General features: G+C 38.5%; 2 protein-coding genes across 3 annotated transcripts in view; one reads left to right on the plus strand and one right to left on the minus strand.

Annotated features, from left to right (window-relative positions):
* The window catches only part of LOC135205802 (uncharacterized), a 61,755-nt gene extending 55,808 nt beyond the window's left edge, over positions 1-5,947 (minus strand). The window contains exon 1 of the mRNA XM_064236957.1: positions 5,767-5,947. Coding sequence (XP_064093027.1) covers positions 5,767-5,832 — 66 coding nt within the window. The 5' untranslated portion in view covers positions 5,833-5,947. The remainder of the gene's footprint in view (positions 1-5,766) is intronic.
* Positions 5,948-7,526: 1,579 nt separating this feature from the next.
* LOC135205804 (neurofilament heavy polypeptide-like) lies at positions 7,527-16,937 on the plus strand. 2 transcript variants are annotated; one of them, XM_064236960.1, is made up of 6 exons: positions 7,538-7,659; positions 8,038-8,203; positions 9,439-10,912; positions 11,416-11,537; positions 12,136-12,298; positions 13,565-16,937. In XM_064236960.1, exons 3-6 carry the CDS (start codon positions 9,443-9,445, stop codon positions 13,700-13,702), a joined length of 1,893 nt encoding a protein of 630 aa, XP_064093030.1. In that variant the 5' UTR covers positions 7,538-7,659; positions 8,038-8,203; positions 9,439-9,442; the 3' UTR covers positions 13,703-16,937. The 2 variants fall into 2 exon arrangements, with proteins under 2 accessions (XP_064093029.1, XP_064093030.1); XM_064236959.1 differs by lacking the exon at positions 8,038-8,203 and having other exon boundaries at positions 7,527-7,659.
* Positions 16,938-18,102: the final 1,165 nt, after the last annotated feature.

Here is an 18,102-nt window from a genome sequence, read left to right on the forward strand (position 1 = left end):
AGGTCAACGGAACAATCTGGCGGTGCTCCGTAAAAAGGATCAGCAGACTGGTTCATGTCCAAGAACACCTGGCATTAGAGCCAAGGAGTTCTTTAAGAGTGTCCTCAGTCATTATGTTGGCATTAAAGATTTGAGATTTTTTCGTAATATGAATGCTCAAGAAGTGATGGGCGCGGCCCCGGAGCATTTCACAGAAACATGACATCAGAACATCCTGAGTGCCACGCTTAGCGAAGCACTCTGGTTCGCTTCACACTCCCGACAATCTGCGGTGTTCCGTTAAAAAGACCAGACGGGTTCATGTCCAAGAACACCCTGGGCATTATAGCCAAGGAGTTCTTTTTTAAGAGGGGTCTCAGTCTTAGGTTTGCATAACGATTTGGGATTTTTTACTAATATGAATGCTCAAGAGGTGAGGGCGCGGCCTCGGAAGCAATTTCAACAGAGCATGACATCAGTAACATCCTGAGTGCCACGCTTTAGCGAAGAACTCTGTGTTCGCTTCCACTCCCGACGGGGATGTGAAGACGGACATTTGAGATCTGAAGTCGCTTAGGACCCAGACATTTCCGTAGATATATTAATTGGGGGCCAGGAAGCAACCAACGAATCCTATCCTATAGAAAAAGGGATAGGTGCGCTTTGAACTTTGAAGGGTTGGTCGCTGGAGACGCGTTTTTCTTTATAGCCTAGAAGTTATGGAACTAACTTTGATAGGTTAGGTCAGGTGGTGGTTTTAGTTCGGGGTCGGCGGGTTTCTCGCTGCCCTCAGAAGTAGGTCATTATGTCTAGTCACATTTTTTTTGTTTGTTGGTCACGTCCCCCGTTGACAGATCCATCTAGAGCGCACCAGCATTACAGGTCTCTACCTCGCTGGCAACTCTAGAAAGCAGAAGGCCGACTTTGGTGACCCAGTAATCACGGAAGTCGGCTATGCTAACATGTGAGGAACCAAGAGTATACTCATCTACTTAATTAAGTTTCCCAAAATCCTTATTCTGTCTCTTCCACCAATCCGAAGGTGGGATTCAGCTATATATATATCTGTCAGGTAAGTTTAATGAACAAAAAATGTATTGTTATAATACATTAAGTTTGTTCATACTACCTGGCATAATATATAATTAAAGGTGCCCACCACCTCCCCTCAGGACGACAGTGGGCACTGATAAAATATGAATAGAAAAAAAAAAAAAAAAAAAAAAAAATTTTGGGAAGAATAGTTCCGATATCCGCCTCCCAGCGTCAGGGAATGGGTATACCACCTGGCAGCCCACTGCGTGTGCCGCGAATTTATTGAGATTTCTGTGCGACTCGGAAAAATACCAAGCTATATATATATCTGCCAGGTAAGTATGAACAAACTTAATTGTGATTATAACAATAACATTTTTTGTCCAAGACTCTGAACTGTCTCCAGGGACAGCCCTTGAACCCCCTCTTCGGGGGACAGAAAAAGCCCGAAAAAACTTGAGCATTCAGAATCATCCCCAAATAAAGGATGATCTGAGATGGAACAACTGGGACTTCTGTTGTGGACCAGAATTACTAACTTTCTGGCAAGATCCAGAGTTTGTTCCAAGTCCTTGCATGCACCGACTCTTGATTTCCGACGGAGGAGCCAATCGCCAGATAGAGGGAGATTCTTACTCCTAATAATGTGCAGGCCAGCTTCCTATCGGGGATAGAACCTCCCCATTGTGAAAACTTGAGGAGCGGTCGCTACCTAGTCGAAGGAAAGCGCCGAAACTAAAAAACACCTTGCCTCTCGAACATGAACCTCAGGTAATTCCGAGATTCGCGATGTATCTGGAATGTGAAAATAAGCGCTTGCATGTGCAGAGAGACCATCCAATCCCCTGTTGATGGACTCCAGAAAACGACCGAGTGGTAGCAATATGAAATTTGTTTTCTGGACCATGCAAGTCAGGGCGCTCACAATCCAAAACCGGCCTCCAGCCCCCTTGATGACTTGGGAAACTACAAAAAGGCGATTGTATAAAAGCCGGAGGAAAAATCCACTTCTATTGTTCTATCGGTTCTTTGAGAACAAGCGCTATCCACTTCTGCGGCTAGCGCCAGAAATTTGTCCTGAGCCCGGAGAGTATGCCTGGAATGGAATTGGCACAGGTGAGAGCGAGGGAGGGTGGAAACGAGAGGAATACGATAGCCGAACTTGAGTACTTGCACTACCCAGGCTTCTGCTCCTCTGTTTTCCCATTCCTCCCAAAACAGAGCCAGCCTGGCTCCCCACTGGTGCATGAAGAACCGCGCTTTCATTTGGAAGGTTTGTTAACCTTGGCCGAGGCCTTAGACTGAGGTCGCAAATTCGACTTCGGCCGAAAGAAGCGCTTGGGTTTTCTCCCTCGCGAAAAGGCACTTGGGCCAGAGGAGAAACCGAAGGAACAGTCTCCACAGGAGCTTTAGGTCTCTTAGTAGACTGTGCCAGTAAATCCGAAGTAGATTTCTTATCTAGCGCAGACGAAATTGACAACACTACATCGTCTGGAAAGAGGTTATCTTTCACAAAAGGAGCAAACAAGAGAGCAGACTTCTGTTGGGAAGTAACCCTTTTAGAAGCAAAGGAGCACCAAAGTTGCCTTTTCTTAAGGGTACCAAAGGCGATGAGCGAAGCTAACTCATCACATCCATCCCTAATGGATTTGTCCGCACAGGACAGAACACCAATCCAATCCTCCGCTAAACTCCTGAGAAAGAGAAGGACAGTCTTCGATCTTGGCCGCTAAAGCGCCAATAGTCCAATCAAGGAAGCTAAGACTTCAAAAGTTTAAATTGATTCTTTACAACGTGGTCCAACTCAGGCGCTGTAAAGAAAACTTTCGCTGCGGCGAAAGCAGATCTTCTAGAGGAGTCGATTAAACTGGAGAATCTCCCTGGGAGGAGGCAGAAACTCCCAGAGAAGGAGCTTCCCCAGTTACATAAACCTATAACCTCTTACGAAGCAACTTAGAGGGAGGGTAAGCAAAAAGAGCCTTCCCTAAGTCTCTTTTCATAGACATCCATTTCTCATCTCTTTCAACGAATGTCTAACCGCTTTAGATAGAACAAGTTTTGGGAGGAGAGGGTTAGGGTTCTGAAGTTTTCCTCCTCATCAAAAAAGTCGAAGTTGGGAGCGCGGAGCCGCTTTCTCAAAATAATCTGGATAAGATACCAGAAAAAGAAATAAATCTAAGGAGACGTGAATAACACGAGAGGTGATGTGAATCCTCCTCCTCTACTTCTTCTTCATTCTCCGATACCGCCGAAGAAGTAGACGGAACTACAACCGGATCTGAAGGTTTCGAACCACCCTTGGACTCATTCATCCAGTTGGTTAACATCCTCTAACTGCTTGCGCAAAGGCGCCAGAGACAAATCAAAAACAGTTAACGTAGGCTTGGAAGAGCCTAAATGTTCAGCAGGAGGCGGAAAAACTACTTGCGCCTCGCTCGGAGCCGCCGACATTCGAGGCGAAACAGGCGCATCAGGCGTAACAGACGAAAAAGCGCCTAAGAAACACCCTTAGAACTGCTAGCTACAGCGCTAAAACCACAATCTCTACTAGTAGATGGAGCCGAAAAAGGCACAGATTGAGGCGACGAACGAGCCGCTAACGGCTGCGGCGCAACCCTACTCTCAGGCTCCTTATACCGCTTGACTGGAGGAGGCGAAGAATCGGCGCCTGAACGCCTCTTTAAGGGACGCGAAACAGGCTAATCTCGCCAAGAGCGCCGCGCGACCGGAAGAACTAATCGCTTGAATCATTCGAAAGGAGGCGTCTGACTTGCAACCCAACACACCTTTCCAAACGCTTTAACCTTAGCCCTATTTGAGGTCGGCAACCAAGGCTCAACAAGGAGGCGTCCCTGTCTGTTGGGCAAATACCCTGATCGACTCCCCTTGGACTTCCGCGTATGTCCTTCTTCCCCGGGTGCGGGGGAGCTGGACAGTGACCTTTGTCTAGGAGACGTGTCAGGACAGACAAGACCGCAGGCCCGTCAACTCCAACTCTTGCCTAAAGCCGCTTTCTCCAAAAACGTCTTAACTGAATTACCAGTTGCAAAACCGTATTCGCTAGTACCGAAAATTTCTGATCTAACCTCGATTCCAGACTGGCAATGGTGTCGGAAGAAACTACACGGGAAGCCGGAGAAGTGGGATTAGTAGGAGGAATAGGAGGTGTAGTTAAAGGAGACATAACAATTTGAGGAGAAAGGAAGAACAGATGCATCGCAAGACGAAGCAGAGCTAAGTCTACTTTCCCTAAGCGCTGCTTTTCTAATTCTGTCTTTAGCTAATTTCTCCGAGTATGAACTAAAAAACTTCCATTGAGAATCAGTCCAATCACCTCACTCGTTACATGTTCGATCTGCTGAACAAACCTGTCCCTTACACTTAAACACATTTTAGTGTGAGAATCATACTCTAACTTGGATAATCTAGTTTTACATCCTGAGATGCAAAACCTAACTCCCGACGGACTAGAATCCGACATGGCAACGCCTAAATAAAAAGCAAAATAACAAACAACCCGCAAAAAAAGAGTACTTTCACCAATTCCGAAGATCAATTAATTCTGTCTTTCCACAAGAAAAAAAAAAAAGCGAAGCAAAGTCATCCAACCGCACCGACCACCGATTTCACCGGACTCTGCAGGAAAAAGAATTGGATTCACCTGGGCAGTTGTACCCTGGTTCTCCCGCGAGTGGAGGGAGATGACGTCATCACCACCAGTGTTGGCGACGCCGACGCGCTAAATTTGAATTTAGTATCCTGCCGCTCGTGGAAATCACGGCTCTATAATTGTTCGGTAAGACACTACAATAAAATATTGATGTTTTACTATTTATTTACAAAATTATTTAAGTGCACGCTTCGTCGTCGTCTTCTACCAAAACAGTTGTTTACTTAAAAACGTCCTGGTAAGGGACCGTGTTCCGATTGTTGTGATTAAAGTGCCCCAGCGTCTGTGGGTACAAGTGGTGTGGGGATTTATCACAGGAAATGGGAAGTTTGCGGCCGTAAACATCGAGATGGCGTCAATCTCCTAAAAAAACGAAGCGGAAGTAAAAATTTCTAAAGCGTTTTGGCGAGATTTCCACTGCCGTGGACACCCTTTTCACTAACCTCTGTTTAAATCTTAAAATTTGGCCTTAATATCTAACTTTGGAGAAAATACTTTAAAAGGAGAGTAGAGGTCTTTAGCTCCGTTTCTCACCAACAAGAAGTCGCGACTGATGCCCATCTCCGGTGTCAGGACGCGTTATAATGTACTTTTTCGGAGGGTGGCATGCATTGGTAGTCGTTGGCCTGCTGCATGCCATGCGGTGTTTTACCTTATCGAGTGAATAAGACCCGGCCAGCGTGATGATGGTGGTTCGTCCGTGATTGTTTACCCTACTATACCATCTTTTTTTCTTATTATTTCAGCTTTTATCAACCAAGGGCTGGTTCCTAACATGGAGAAAGTTCTACGGCGACGCCATGTTTGGTAGGCCTACCATGGCCTCGGGAACGTCAGCGAAAATAGGTAGGCCTACAGTAGGCTACACAAATGTTGGATATAGCTAGGTAATCTCATATGATCTCGGAAAATAAAATTAAAATTATACATTAATAAAACTTATCTTCGTGCGGTCCTTTTAGCCACCTAGGTATTTGTACATTGACCATAGGTAGGCCTACTACTACCTACTATAGCTATTGGCTATTAGCTAGCTAGGAACCTACAGATTTGTAACAAAGTGAAAGGCCTAGGTTACTTACAGCAGTCAATACTCGGAAGTCCTCCCTGGACAGGTACCGCAGGTTGGCCACTTTTAATTTCCCCATCTTGATAGCGGAAATGAGGACTTTAACTCGAAATAACCTCGAAAAAATGAACGTAACAGGACCTAGGTCGGCCTCATGTCACGATGTCAGGTCGACAGTAGTAGTAATGATTAAAGCAATTCATCTCTATAACGGCTCGTTCGATCGTTATACCTTACCTTAAACATTTCGAATCTTTACTTTCACGATATGGCTACCGTAGCAACTACATTATTTTCTAATATATTATCGAGTTTTAGGAGATGAATTGGAAAAAATACTGTGGGATGAATTATAAAAAAAACTTGACATTTTAGCAATATTCTTCTTGAATACTTTGCTACCATTAACTCTACCATAGATCTAGCATTGCTAATCAGATTCTTCTTTTAAAGTATTTTCAAGCTAAAACTACTTATGTTTTTCGTGTGTATTTCTACTTTTGTTCTCACGATCCCCATAAATATCTTACATGAAACATCTATTTATGCTGATGGCTTAAAATCTTTTTTTAACAGTGGGTATACTATAGTTTATATGGTGTGACGGGTCTTCTCACGAAACAGCTATTTTCTGTGTTTCTATCTTTTAACATATCAGGACAATATGCTAATTATTTTTATTAAGCATATGGCTTTGTAAAAATGAACTAGCATAACTTCTTGAAAATATATTAACAGGTAAGAACAGTCAGAACAACTTGTTCAAGTCTAAAATATGAACACTGGAACAATTAGTATAATCAAAGGAAAGTGCAACAGCAACGCTGTATTCTCACTTTCTTTGTTCTTGATTTTTAATATTCATTTTTATTGCTAACCTAGTGTATTACCTACAAAGGATGCACATTAGTTTGTGCTTTTTCCTTTCCATCACTCCAATAGGGACAGATCAAGAATGCCCTTTTATTCTATATATTTTGTTTAAGAAGTTCAGGCCTGTGGAAATGCGTTAATAAACCTACGAATTAACATAATGTTTTCATGCAATTTTTGGAGTTTCAATTCTCTTCAATTATCTAATCATTGCTTTTCAATAGTATATATTGTAAATTTTATTACCCGAGTAGGAAAAAAGGAAACCACAGTACTTTACCCCAAATACAGTTAATATACAGTTAACAAGCCATGTCACCTGAACAAGGAACTACATTTTCCGGAGCCAACCTTTAGACAAAGGTCTAGAGAATATTCTCTACGCCTTGCTTTAGGCATCTAATATACACACGCCCACATTCCTCCCCAACCTACGCTCTTATTGATGTTGGCCTGGGATCTTTAGTCCAAACATTATACGTGTTCATATCCTAAATCTAGTTTTGGCAAATGTAATTAAACTTGTTTTATGCATTACGTTATACAATTTATTTTCGAATATATTATGCAACCTTATTTTTCATCTTAATCAATTCTGCATTAGGTTTGATAAATGTATTTACTTGTTCAAATTTGCCACATGTAAACAAACATAAACAAAGGATTATTGATCCGTTCTAGACAACATCATTCATAAAATAGTGAAAATAACCATAATCTACGAGATTATTTCCATATATTTTTATCAATACGCATTATTAACATATATTTATATATGTATAACAACATTTTAATCTCGAACATTTAGTGTCTAACATTAAAACAACCTTGCAAAATTCACAGCTTGCGTAGAGAACGGTGCGCGATGCATTATTTACATTTATTTTTAGAATTTGTAAACATTCCTTCACGACATATACTAACTGACAGAGAGAATTTTGCACACACAGCCTCGCTACCAATTCATTTGGGATGACTGTGATACCGTCGAGGCTTATTAAATCTAGACATTTACTGGGGAACTGACAGATATGTAAGTTTATAGGTATTTTAGTTATATTCGCTAGATTATTGTAAAGTGTACTAGGTAGGTATATAGTAAATCTCTTGGTAACTCGGCCGATGGTACGGTCTGATTATTAGGTAGATAATGCCAATTTAGCCTAGCTATCTACCTACCTAATGCTTTTAATTCCTCGCATGATTTTTTTTAATGCCATAATACTTCTAATTCCTCCCTTAATTGGTAAAGTTATACATACCTAATTTTAATTCCACGCTAGATTTATTAACCATACCTATAGGCTACTATTTATTTTCGAATAAGTGTTTTGTTTTATATTTATTTAGCCCTATTTATTTTTGTGAAAACTACTAATTTTGCCTTTTGTTGTCCCCCTTTTTTTAACAGTTTTGTTGAGGATCCCTGCAATACAGGGACATATCCTACCTTACGGCACCAGGTCCTTACCTGCCGTGGGGCTTTGCTGCCCATGGATCTAACAACCCCCCCCTCCCCACGACATTTCCTCTCTTCCCCACCACCTACTTTGACCCGAATGCCATAAAGTCATAAGGTAAAATGCTAAGAGATATCCTAACCTAACCTTACCGGGAGATACTATCTTAACCAAAACTTACTGTGAGACATCCTAAACTAACCTAACTTTACCCAGAATATACAGAGGTAGACCTTCAAAATATTGACTAGACCAAGAATATTATGCAAACCATCATATTTTTATTGGTTAATACCAAGCTTAGCACAGTATACACTTGCTCCCCATATTTACTAGGCTACATAAAAATGCCCAAAAGACTGTCATTCTATCATTTCTGGTGTTAAATTCAGTGATAGCTAGGAAGGAATGCATTTTATTACTGTTAGATATATTAGCTAATAGTAGGTAAGTATATGCTAAATAATGAAACTGAGGGAAGCATTAACCAAGCTGGTTTAGGCTAGCAGAGAACACTGCAGCAGTAGGATAGCCCATAGTTCATCTCTTGGAATGTTAGGGGACTTTTCTTTTGTTTTCCAGGAATAAGTGTTTACAAAGGAAAATTACTGATTATTATCATTACCTGTTTAACATAGCCTAAACACGAGCAAAATGATCTACCTTGGGCCCTCATTCATGCAACTGCTGTTTTCCTCTAATGTATGTACACTCAAGGTGTTTTGCCAATTATGTATTATGGAACACAAACACATAATAGGTAGTTAGTTTTAACCATGAAGCTTTAGGATCTTCTAATATGCATTGACGGGTAATTCAGAAAATGACTGATGAGGTGTTTCGGCTAACATAAATCCTTTGGAACAGATCAGAGTACAGAGGTAAAAGCTGTAACAACAAACGACAATAGGATATACTAAAATGTTCAAAAGCATTTTCATGCTTTCTGTCATACATAGTTCCTGTTCAGTTTATCTGTACTCACCTCCCCATTGCCCTGTTATTTGTCCAACATTATAAATACGTATGTTCATGTCTGGTAAGTGAAGCATTTGGGTATAACTTAGGGGTTTGCACGTTAAAAATTACTACATACACTCTACTTCATCACATTTTGCCATATGGACAAAAACTGAGGTGGAATTTATAAAATGAATTTTTCACAGAAAAAATAATACCTGCATATATTATTGTGCTTTTCGTTAGCCTAAAACTGATGGTTGTCAAATTAAGCAAAATTTATTAACCAGTTTGTTAAAAATTGTTACAAAATTTGAATGGTTGAAAATATACTTTGGAGATAGAAAATTTATACATTTTCAGATTTAATAGTGTATGGCATTTCTTTTCAGGGTTATGGAAGATTCACGAGTCTCCTCAGCAAAGAACAGTCGCAGAAGAAGGTGGGAAGTCAAAACTAAAGAATCTTTCGAGACATCACTGGCCATAGAAATTGAAGACTCGCCTGCTAAGAGAGAAACTGCAGTTAAATTCCAAGAAAAAGACAGTACAATACATTCTGAAGATGATACCATGCCGAAAGAGAAAACTTCAAAAACTTCAGAAGATTATGGTAAAGAGTCTGCAAAGGCAGAAAAACATCCAAAGAAAACTTCATTATCAAAGCCTTCTTCAGCAACATCAAAAGGTACAAAGCCTGCAAAAGCTAAACCTTCTGCCACAGCTAAACCTTCGTCTGCCACGGCTAAACCTTCTTCTGCGAAGTCAAAGCCTTCTTCAGCAAAATCGAAGCCTTCTTCAGCAAAATCTAAGCCTTCATCTGCTAAATCTGTTACTGGCTCTGGCTCAAAAGCTACAAAAACTGAAAAGCCTTCAGAGAATAATGCTGAAACTGATCTCCTTTCAGCTAAGCTTGGAGCTTTAATTGATGAAGCTAGCGTTAAAAGTAAAGATTCCCAGAGACGGTCAGCTAAGGAAAAAGGAAAAATTCACAGTGAAAGAGATGATGTCTCAGGTTATGATTCAAATTACAGCCCTGTATCTCACACTCCAGAAAGCAGTCCACCCCTTCACAGTCCAGAAGACAGTCCACCCCTTCACAGTCCAGATGACAGCTCACCCCTTCAGAGTCTGGAAGACAGCAGTCCACCCCTTCACAGCCTAGAAAATAATCCTTCTGCTCACATTGCTGAAGGTAACCTAGACTACACCTCCAAAGGTGTTCTCCCTTTGGATCCATCAAAAGATAATTATTTTGTCCATGCCTCAGATGATGCTCTTACAGTTGCCGGAAAGAATGATGGGCCTGTAGTTGAAGTGAGGAAAGTACAGGAAAGTGTTGCATATGCTGATGAGCCACCAAAATACACAGAGAAAGACAATGCAATGTACCTAAATGACTCTAGCCCAGAGCCTTCAGCTCCCCCTTTGTCCTCTATATCACCTAGTCCAGAATGGATTCCAAAAAGAAAGAAAACAAAGAGTAAAAAGAGTGAATCTCAGATGTTATTGTTGAATACCGCCAATGAAGAATCTTTCATCAGCCTTCAACTGAAGGAACTCAAAGATGATGTCGTAGACATAACTCAGGATCCAAGAATAGTTGCATCACCAGGACTTCTTCGCACTGCATCACTTCCAACAGTTCATGGAAATATTAATGCTGTATTTGAAGAAAGAATTGGTGGGTTTGTAATGACTAGACAAGGAGATGATGGGTCTCCAAAAAAGAGTGAAAGACTTCAAGATGCCACTCAAGTAAAAACTAGGACCTCCTATGCAGTGTTTCTTCAAAGTGGCTTCAGAACTTTCTCAGTTTTTTGCCAGGGTCTCTTAGCAGGTCTAACACTAGCACATTGTCTTTTGGTAAGTACTGTTAGTAAGTATTTTAAGTGTTTGGTAATGGACCGTCAGACTACCAATATATTCCATACCTTATTTTAACTAAATAAATAAAGATTATACAGAAAGTGTATTTAAGAATAAACTTCATGTCATGAAACTGAACCAAAATAATTATAAAATTGTTTATGCTTTAGGGGAACCTGTATTAACTTGTATAATTTTTCAGTTATAGTTACACTCTGCCTACTGTAATCTTTGCTTCTCCTTCCCTTATAAAAACCTGCTCTCCAATCACCTAGTATTTCCATTGTCTTTATTCTATGCTGTACATTTTGGAAGTTCTGCATAATGACCAGCTCCCATGTCTTTTTAGCTCTTATCTGTCTTGAGACACCTTTCTGTATTTTAATGAAAAGAAGCATTATTTTAGTGATAATGTTTAGAAACCATATTTTTACTGTATTGTTTGTATCTTGGTATGTAAATATTTCCTCAGAATTACAAGTCACTTTTTTTCTTTACAGATTTTTCTGCTTGAGACAGACCCTGCAAAGCTGCCATCTATGTACAATTCGAGAATGGCACACATATTCTATGCTCTAATCATTTTCCTTACAACTATCTGCTTTACATCAGCTTGTGACAGGTCTGTAAACCAAAAATTACCATACTTAACTCCTTAATACGTTATTCACTGATAAAATCATAACTACATATAATAGATGTTACCTACCTAATCGTATTGTATGTGTGATATACAGTAACATGTTTTAAAAGGAACTTGGGTTACAAGTAGTAAATAATGTTTTATCCCAGTGACACTGCTTCTAAATGGGATGCTCTGATTTTACCTGCTGTATTTTGTAACTTACGGAAGCACTGCACAGCACAAATTATGGAAATATACAATACGTACTATTCACTGAAATAAGCATTATATTTGCAATGGATAACCAGAATTATAAAATTTAGTTCCAAAATGACAGACCAAGAAGTGATGGATGGTGATGGATGCCATTATCTATATTAACTGAAAATTAAAATAGGTATATTAAGTTACAATATTGATTAAAAGTGCTCTCATTAAACTACATTCACACAGATTTTGGACATTTTTATGTGGCATACGCCATCCCATATTGATTATCAAAGGTAATTTTAGACAATGAATTGTACATCGTATTTCTATTCCAGTCCTTAAGATGCTGAGAAATTATTTTTCATCACATATTCATGTTTGACAGATGTGATCTGAGTGGTATTGGAGTTCTGTCGGGACACGGCCTCAAAATTCCGTGGACACCAGCATTTTACCTCTCATCCCTGGCGCTTTCATTGGTAGCCATACGAACAGAGGATGTTTTAGCATATGGTACTTTGTATGAGGGAATATTACATCAAAGCAAGGTTAGCCAATCCAATGTTTTCTGATGTTACCATAAAAAAGATGTCCTTTTAGGCAGTGTATAGAGCCTTTAAAATTTATGTTAATATCTTGGCATTGAACATTATTTTACATTTTTAACAGCTGCCAGTTGTTTCATTTAAGATATTTTTTTCACAAAGAGTCTGTAACTCACTTGTCCTTCTAATCAGGGAACTCTCAAACCCATTTCATCATACCCCTTCATATACAGTCTATTCACATCATTTCCTAACCCTCCTTGTCTGCTTGCTCTCATTCTTGCTTACTGCTTCTTGGATCCAAGAACCTTGATCTGCTGATTAGGTGCTCCTTGTACCATATTTCTCTTTTAAGCAGCTCCTTTAGTGGCAGGAACTTGACAAATTCACTGTATCTCTGTCATAAGGGTACTGCCTTCTTTTTTTTCTTTTTTTACGGGAATTCCTTCAACTGCCTTCTTATTTTACAGGCATTAATATACTGTTTCTCGAAAAAACCATTGGACTGCTTGTCACCAACACTTCTTTGAATGTGTACACAGATACTACATGGAATTAGTAAACTATTCATGTTTAGAAAGCTGAACATAATGTTTCCTTTGTGCTTTTTATCAAAACTGGTCAGTTTTTTATAAGAAACACTGCTTGTGATGGCCCCACCTTGATTTGGTCAGTCATGCTTTTCTGAGTCTCTCCACCATAAAATGAATGGAGGTTGTTCATGAGTGCAGTACCATCTTTTCCCTTCAGCAGTTAAAAGCTGTTGACATAACACATGATTCCTGCTCTCATAACAGAATGCGTAGAAGCTGACTGATGGAACCTTCCTTACAGACAAAAGTAGTTTTTCTGATATATTGATCAAAGATAGTTTGTCTGCATAATGGTAATCTAGCTTCCAAATTTAGTTTTTTACTAGTTTAGAAATTCTATAGAGAGTATTTTAATAGTATAAGCTGTTTCCTAGTACTAAGTGAAATTGTCCAAATTTGTTCTTGAGCTTAAAGGCTGATGAGGGGATATAAATCCCTATTTGCACATGTTAGTGATGGTGGTTCTAGCTCTGGATTTGGGGTTATAAAAACTGAGTCCGGTGTTTTTCACAGATTATCTCATTTGGTATATTAGTCTATTCTTCAAATCAAAAAACTATTGTCACTTTTGCTTTACCATACATATTTTTGTCTCCATTTAAAAAAACTCTGTGAAGTACACAGTTTGATTTTTTTATGGCTTTATTGAAGTTTTTACTAATATACTTAATTTTAGGTGGATGAATTAGTGAGCTGGTGGCGATGGATCTGTGTTGCACGTTCATCAACAGCGTTGCTTGCCTGGCTTGCAGTGGTTCCAGACCCCCACACCGATGCGCTGCTTGATTCTATACAAGAACTGGACAGAAAATAATAATTATCTCTATTACCTTTGCATTTTGCCATGTGCCACTTACAATTAGGAAAATAACATTTGACATTTTACTCAAGATGTATGATAATAGTCACATTATGTGCTTTATTGAAAGAGCATTTAATGGCTAAACATTTCATTTACGGTACTTGAAATGTTTAGCTGTGAGTCTCACGGGTATATATATGTACACAGTGGAGCTCCACTCATGTTCACTTGGTAACTCTTTCTCTGTAAAAACAGGTTATGTAATAATGTTTTTTTGAGGAAATATTGAATATTACAAAGTTTTATTCAGAATAATTTACATGTGGACGTATACTGCTACTGCATACCTGTTTTTAGAAAATGTGTTTGGCATGTGATGTGAACTGGGGCAGGTACAAAAATTTGTATGATAATTTTTCACTTTTAAATGTTTAAGACAAAGGAAGTTCCTTTGAGATGTTCTTTGTATTCTTTCCTGCTAAAACCTAATTTTTGGGTACCATTTCCTGCTAAAACCTAATTTTTGGGTACCAACTAGTACGGTAATAAATCCTATATTATAATCTGATTACATTTCGGCAATTTGTACACAATTGCTGCAAACACTGACCCATGTAGACCTAGTCTTTGTTGTGATTTTGCTTACTAACAGCTCACGTTCTAGTCATTCTTACATCAAACAGGCATTTCAAATGAGTGGTGCTATTTATGCAATATTACATTATTAACAAAAATTAAAGAAAATAGTATTCTATATAGCAGGCATATCTTTATCAAGACTTTTTTTTCCAAGTTCATGAATTTAAACATTATTTTTATGTTGTTCTGAAGACTCCTCTGTATTATTGACAAGAAATGCTGGCAGTTGAAATGTTATTACTCCTGGTAGGGCTGCTATGGCTTTTGCCCTTGTTTTCCTATAGTATATTAATAGACTTGCACGAAATGTAGAATGGAATTCAAGAAACTTTACCAGGTCATCTACAGAATCACAGCCAGTGGCTCTCCCATAGCTAACTTACCCAGAACTTTAAGAAAAATCTTCTGCAAGTTTTGAATAAAGATTAATAGCTAATTATCACGATGCTGGGCCTTTGACCTGCTACCCACCTATTAATGGTGAATATACTCATTCTTGTATCAGGCATATATGATGCTAAATTTGTTTGTGCCCATTTCACAATGCATTAGCATATATGTAGTCTAATGAGCTCGGTGAATTTACACAAAGCATCTTTCAGCATTTGTATAAATTTGTACACATGCTGGAAAATGCTTTGTAAAGGTCTTGCATCTGATGACTATCCAAAATGCATTGCAGAGGATATAATAAGTGGTGAATACTAGTATTATGATGTAGGTAGTTACATATATAGTATATAATGACATATAAAACAGTATTTTGCAATAAAATATATTAAAAGTGGTGTACCATGGTATTTAAGACTGTATTTATAGCATATCCGTATGTAAATGTGTGTATTGACATGTTTGTTCACAAATATGTATAAATTAGCAGAGTAAGGGCAAAATGATGCATAACACAATCATTGATCAATGCTGGAGAAAAGTGTTACTGAACTAGTATATTTCACTTGAGTAGCTCAACAGACTGGTGTAAAGTGTTTAGACAGTAGAAGACACTATGAAGTGAAAGTGTTGAAGCAGCAGCAGACACTTAGTAGGTTTGATGCTTTGTTGGTTCACAACTTTATGTTCCTCTTTCTGTTGCATGTTTTTGTACGTAATCCACATCGTAAGAATGTGGATGAAATTCAAGTGGATATACATACGTAATTCATTCCTGAAAACTATCCGTCCTTCTCTGCAGGTACCCATTGACAGTTTTACTGTGAATTGTGTCTTTTCTTTAAGCTGTATGATAGCATCGAGGGTATTTAGAAATAAACACCGGTACAATGTACTGTGCCATAGCAAGCATCATGTAATGGGTGTGTATTGCACTGACACTAAGCAGATGCAATAAATTGTTCTGTGATAGCTAATGGATATGGGGGATTATCGTTTCCAGGTAAATTATGTACATATAATTAATTCTAGTCAGGTATTATTTTCTAAGAAATGAGTATTGAAAAGCCAAAATAATCGTGTACAGTACTATAATTCCTGGTATGTAGGGCCTACAGTGGGTCCCCATTCACCGACAGACTAAGCCTAACACTGACCTTCACCACGTAAGTACACATGAGCTTACTTGATCATACTTTGGGGGGAAAAGTTCACTCATATACCAGCAAATACAGTATTTGTTTACCACAATATGTAAGTTCATATGTATATGTAGTCCTTTCATACAGAAAAGTGTATGTCATCTGTTTAAAGTGTAATTATCTTTTTATGGTTTTACATCCCAAAGAATATTTGTAATGAACTTTTAAATAGGCAGTCCCTGCAAACTGTATGTGTGTTATTTCAGTTATTTCATTTGTATTTGTAGTTTACATAAGGTTGAATTACTTTGCAGTTTTCAAGTTTACAGTACTGTACTGTATTTACAAATTGTTAAGTATGATTTCAGCAGAAACCACAGCAATTAACAAGTTATAAATTTATTCATGTGGTTCGAAGCTTTATTAATTTTATGGAATTATTCAAGTTTATTCTTCAGATTCTTAATTCATCATTTACTGCATTTTTAGAAAATTGACTGTTTAACTCTTATGCATCCTAAAATTCTTGGATTTCTTACATAATTCCATTTTGGCATACAAAGAGAGTGTATACCATTATGTAAAGTATGCAGGGCTACTGCTATTCTAAATAACTTCCTAATTTATTGACAATCAAGACAAAATATGTTTAGTCATTTTTATATTTCTTTATTTCCTCACCTTCAGATTCCAATGATGTCTATGAATGAAAGCATAAAATATATTTTTATAAGGAGCACAAGTTTTATGATGGTATTTTTTGAAAGCACAGATAGTGTATGATAACCTAGAAATGTGTGTGCAAACAGTGTAATAGCAACTAGTGACCAAAGTATTCTTAGCATACAGTATATAACTTTTGCTTCAACTTTTACATTATGTGGGTACATTGCATGAACGGCTTGAGTGGAGTTGCTATTTTGTGATATTTTGCCTTCCATCTTAGGTTCAAAACACTGTGCCTTTTTATAATGCTTGCAAGCAGGACTTCAATGAAGCAATGGAAATGTTTGCAAGCAACTGAAACCAGACTGTAACACTTGCACTGTAATACAGTACAATGTATTTACAAGGAACTCTGTAGTTTCATTTTTACCTAACTTTAGCAAAGCCACTATCCCCATATGGTGGTAGTGCTGTAAGTGCACCATATGTGGCGCACTGTGGACATTACTTAAGGTTCTTTGCAGTCTCCTTTTGGCTCTCAAGGCTGCAGTCCCTTTCTTTCCTTTTACTCTACCTCCGTTCATATTCTCCGTATTCAGTCTTACTTTCCTCCCTCTCCTAATAATTGTTTCAGAGTGCAACTGCTTTGAGGTTTTCATCCTTTCACACTTTTACAACTTTTTTGCCCTCAATTTCCCTCTCAGCGCTGAGCGACCTCAATTTTATGTTCCATTTCATGATCGTGATGTTTTCACGAGTCAAAACTATTTGAACAGTCATTCTGTGGTGCCTTTTAGAGGCCTTGGTCAATTAGAGAGTGCCATCGCTAAAGAATCCTAGTAGCAAGCATTACTGGGATGAGGTTGATGCCTTCATACCCTATCCCACAGAGGGACAACTGGGTTTATCATTTGATAGTGACAGGCCTTCCTGAAGGTTACCAAACCAAGAAATGACCAGACAACATTTTATAAGTTTATACTGGCATAAACATTTTCTTGGCACAATTACGGTACAAAAAACTTTTGCACAATCAATATCTACAATTACTGATCTTTTCAGGCACACACATGTACTTATACATATATGAATGTAATACAGTGTGCACTTGCTTGTTTTGTTATTAAATAGAAAAAGGATCAATACTAAGCAGAAAATAAAAATTAAAACAGTTCACCATACAAAATAAAAATCCATACAAACTTCCATTCTCTGTTATTCAAAATGTTGACAAAAGACATTTACAAGCAAGCAAAGACGCTTATTAATTCCATTTCAAGCAAAGTAACGTATCCATTAACCTCTGAAGTACCATGGAGAAAAACAGAGTTATTTTAATGAATAAAGAAATAATTTAATCAAACTGTCCACTGTACTATAAATAGAAGCCAGCAATGCTATGCCTACCCCGTAGGAGGGTAGTGCCATCACTGTACCTTGCACGGTGCACTGCAAGCATTACTTGAGGTTCTGTGCAGCTTCCCTTCTGCCCATGACTTCAAATCCTTTCATTCCTTTTACTGCAGCTCCGTTTACCTTCTATTTCTTCCATCTTACTTTCCCTAACTTTCCCCT

This window comes from Macrobrachium nipponense, chromosome 24, assembly GCF_015104395.2.
Source record: "Macrobrachium nipponense isolate FS-2020 chromosome 24, ASM1510439v2, whole genome shotgun sequence".
Classification (NCBI taxonomy): domain Eukaryota; kingdom Metazoa; phylum Arthropoda; class Malacostraca; order Decapoda; family Palaemonidae; genus Macrobrachium; species Macrobrachium nipponense.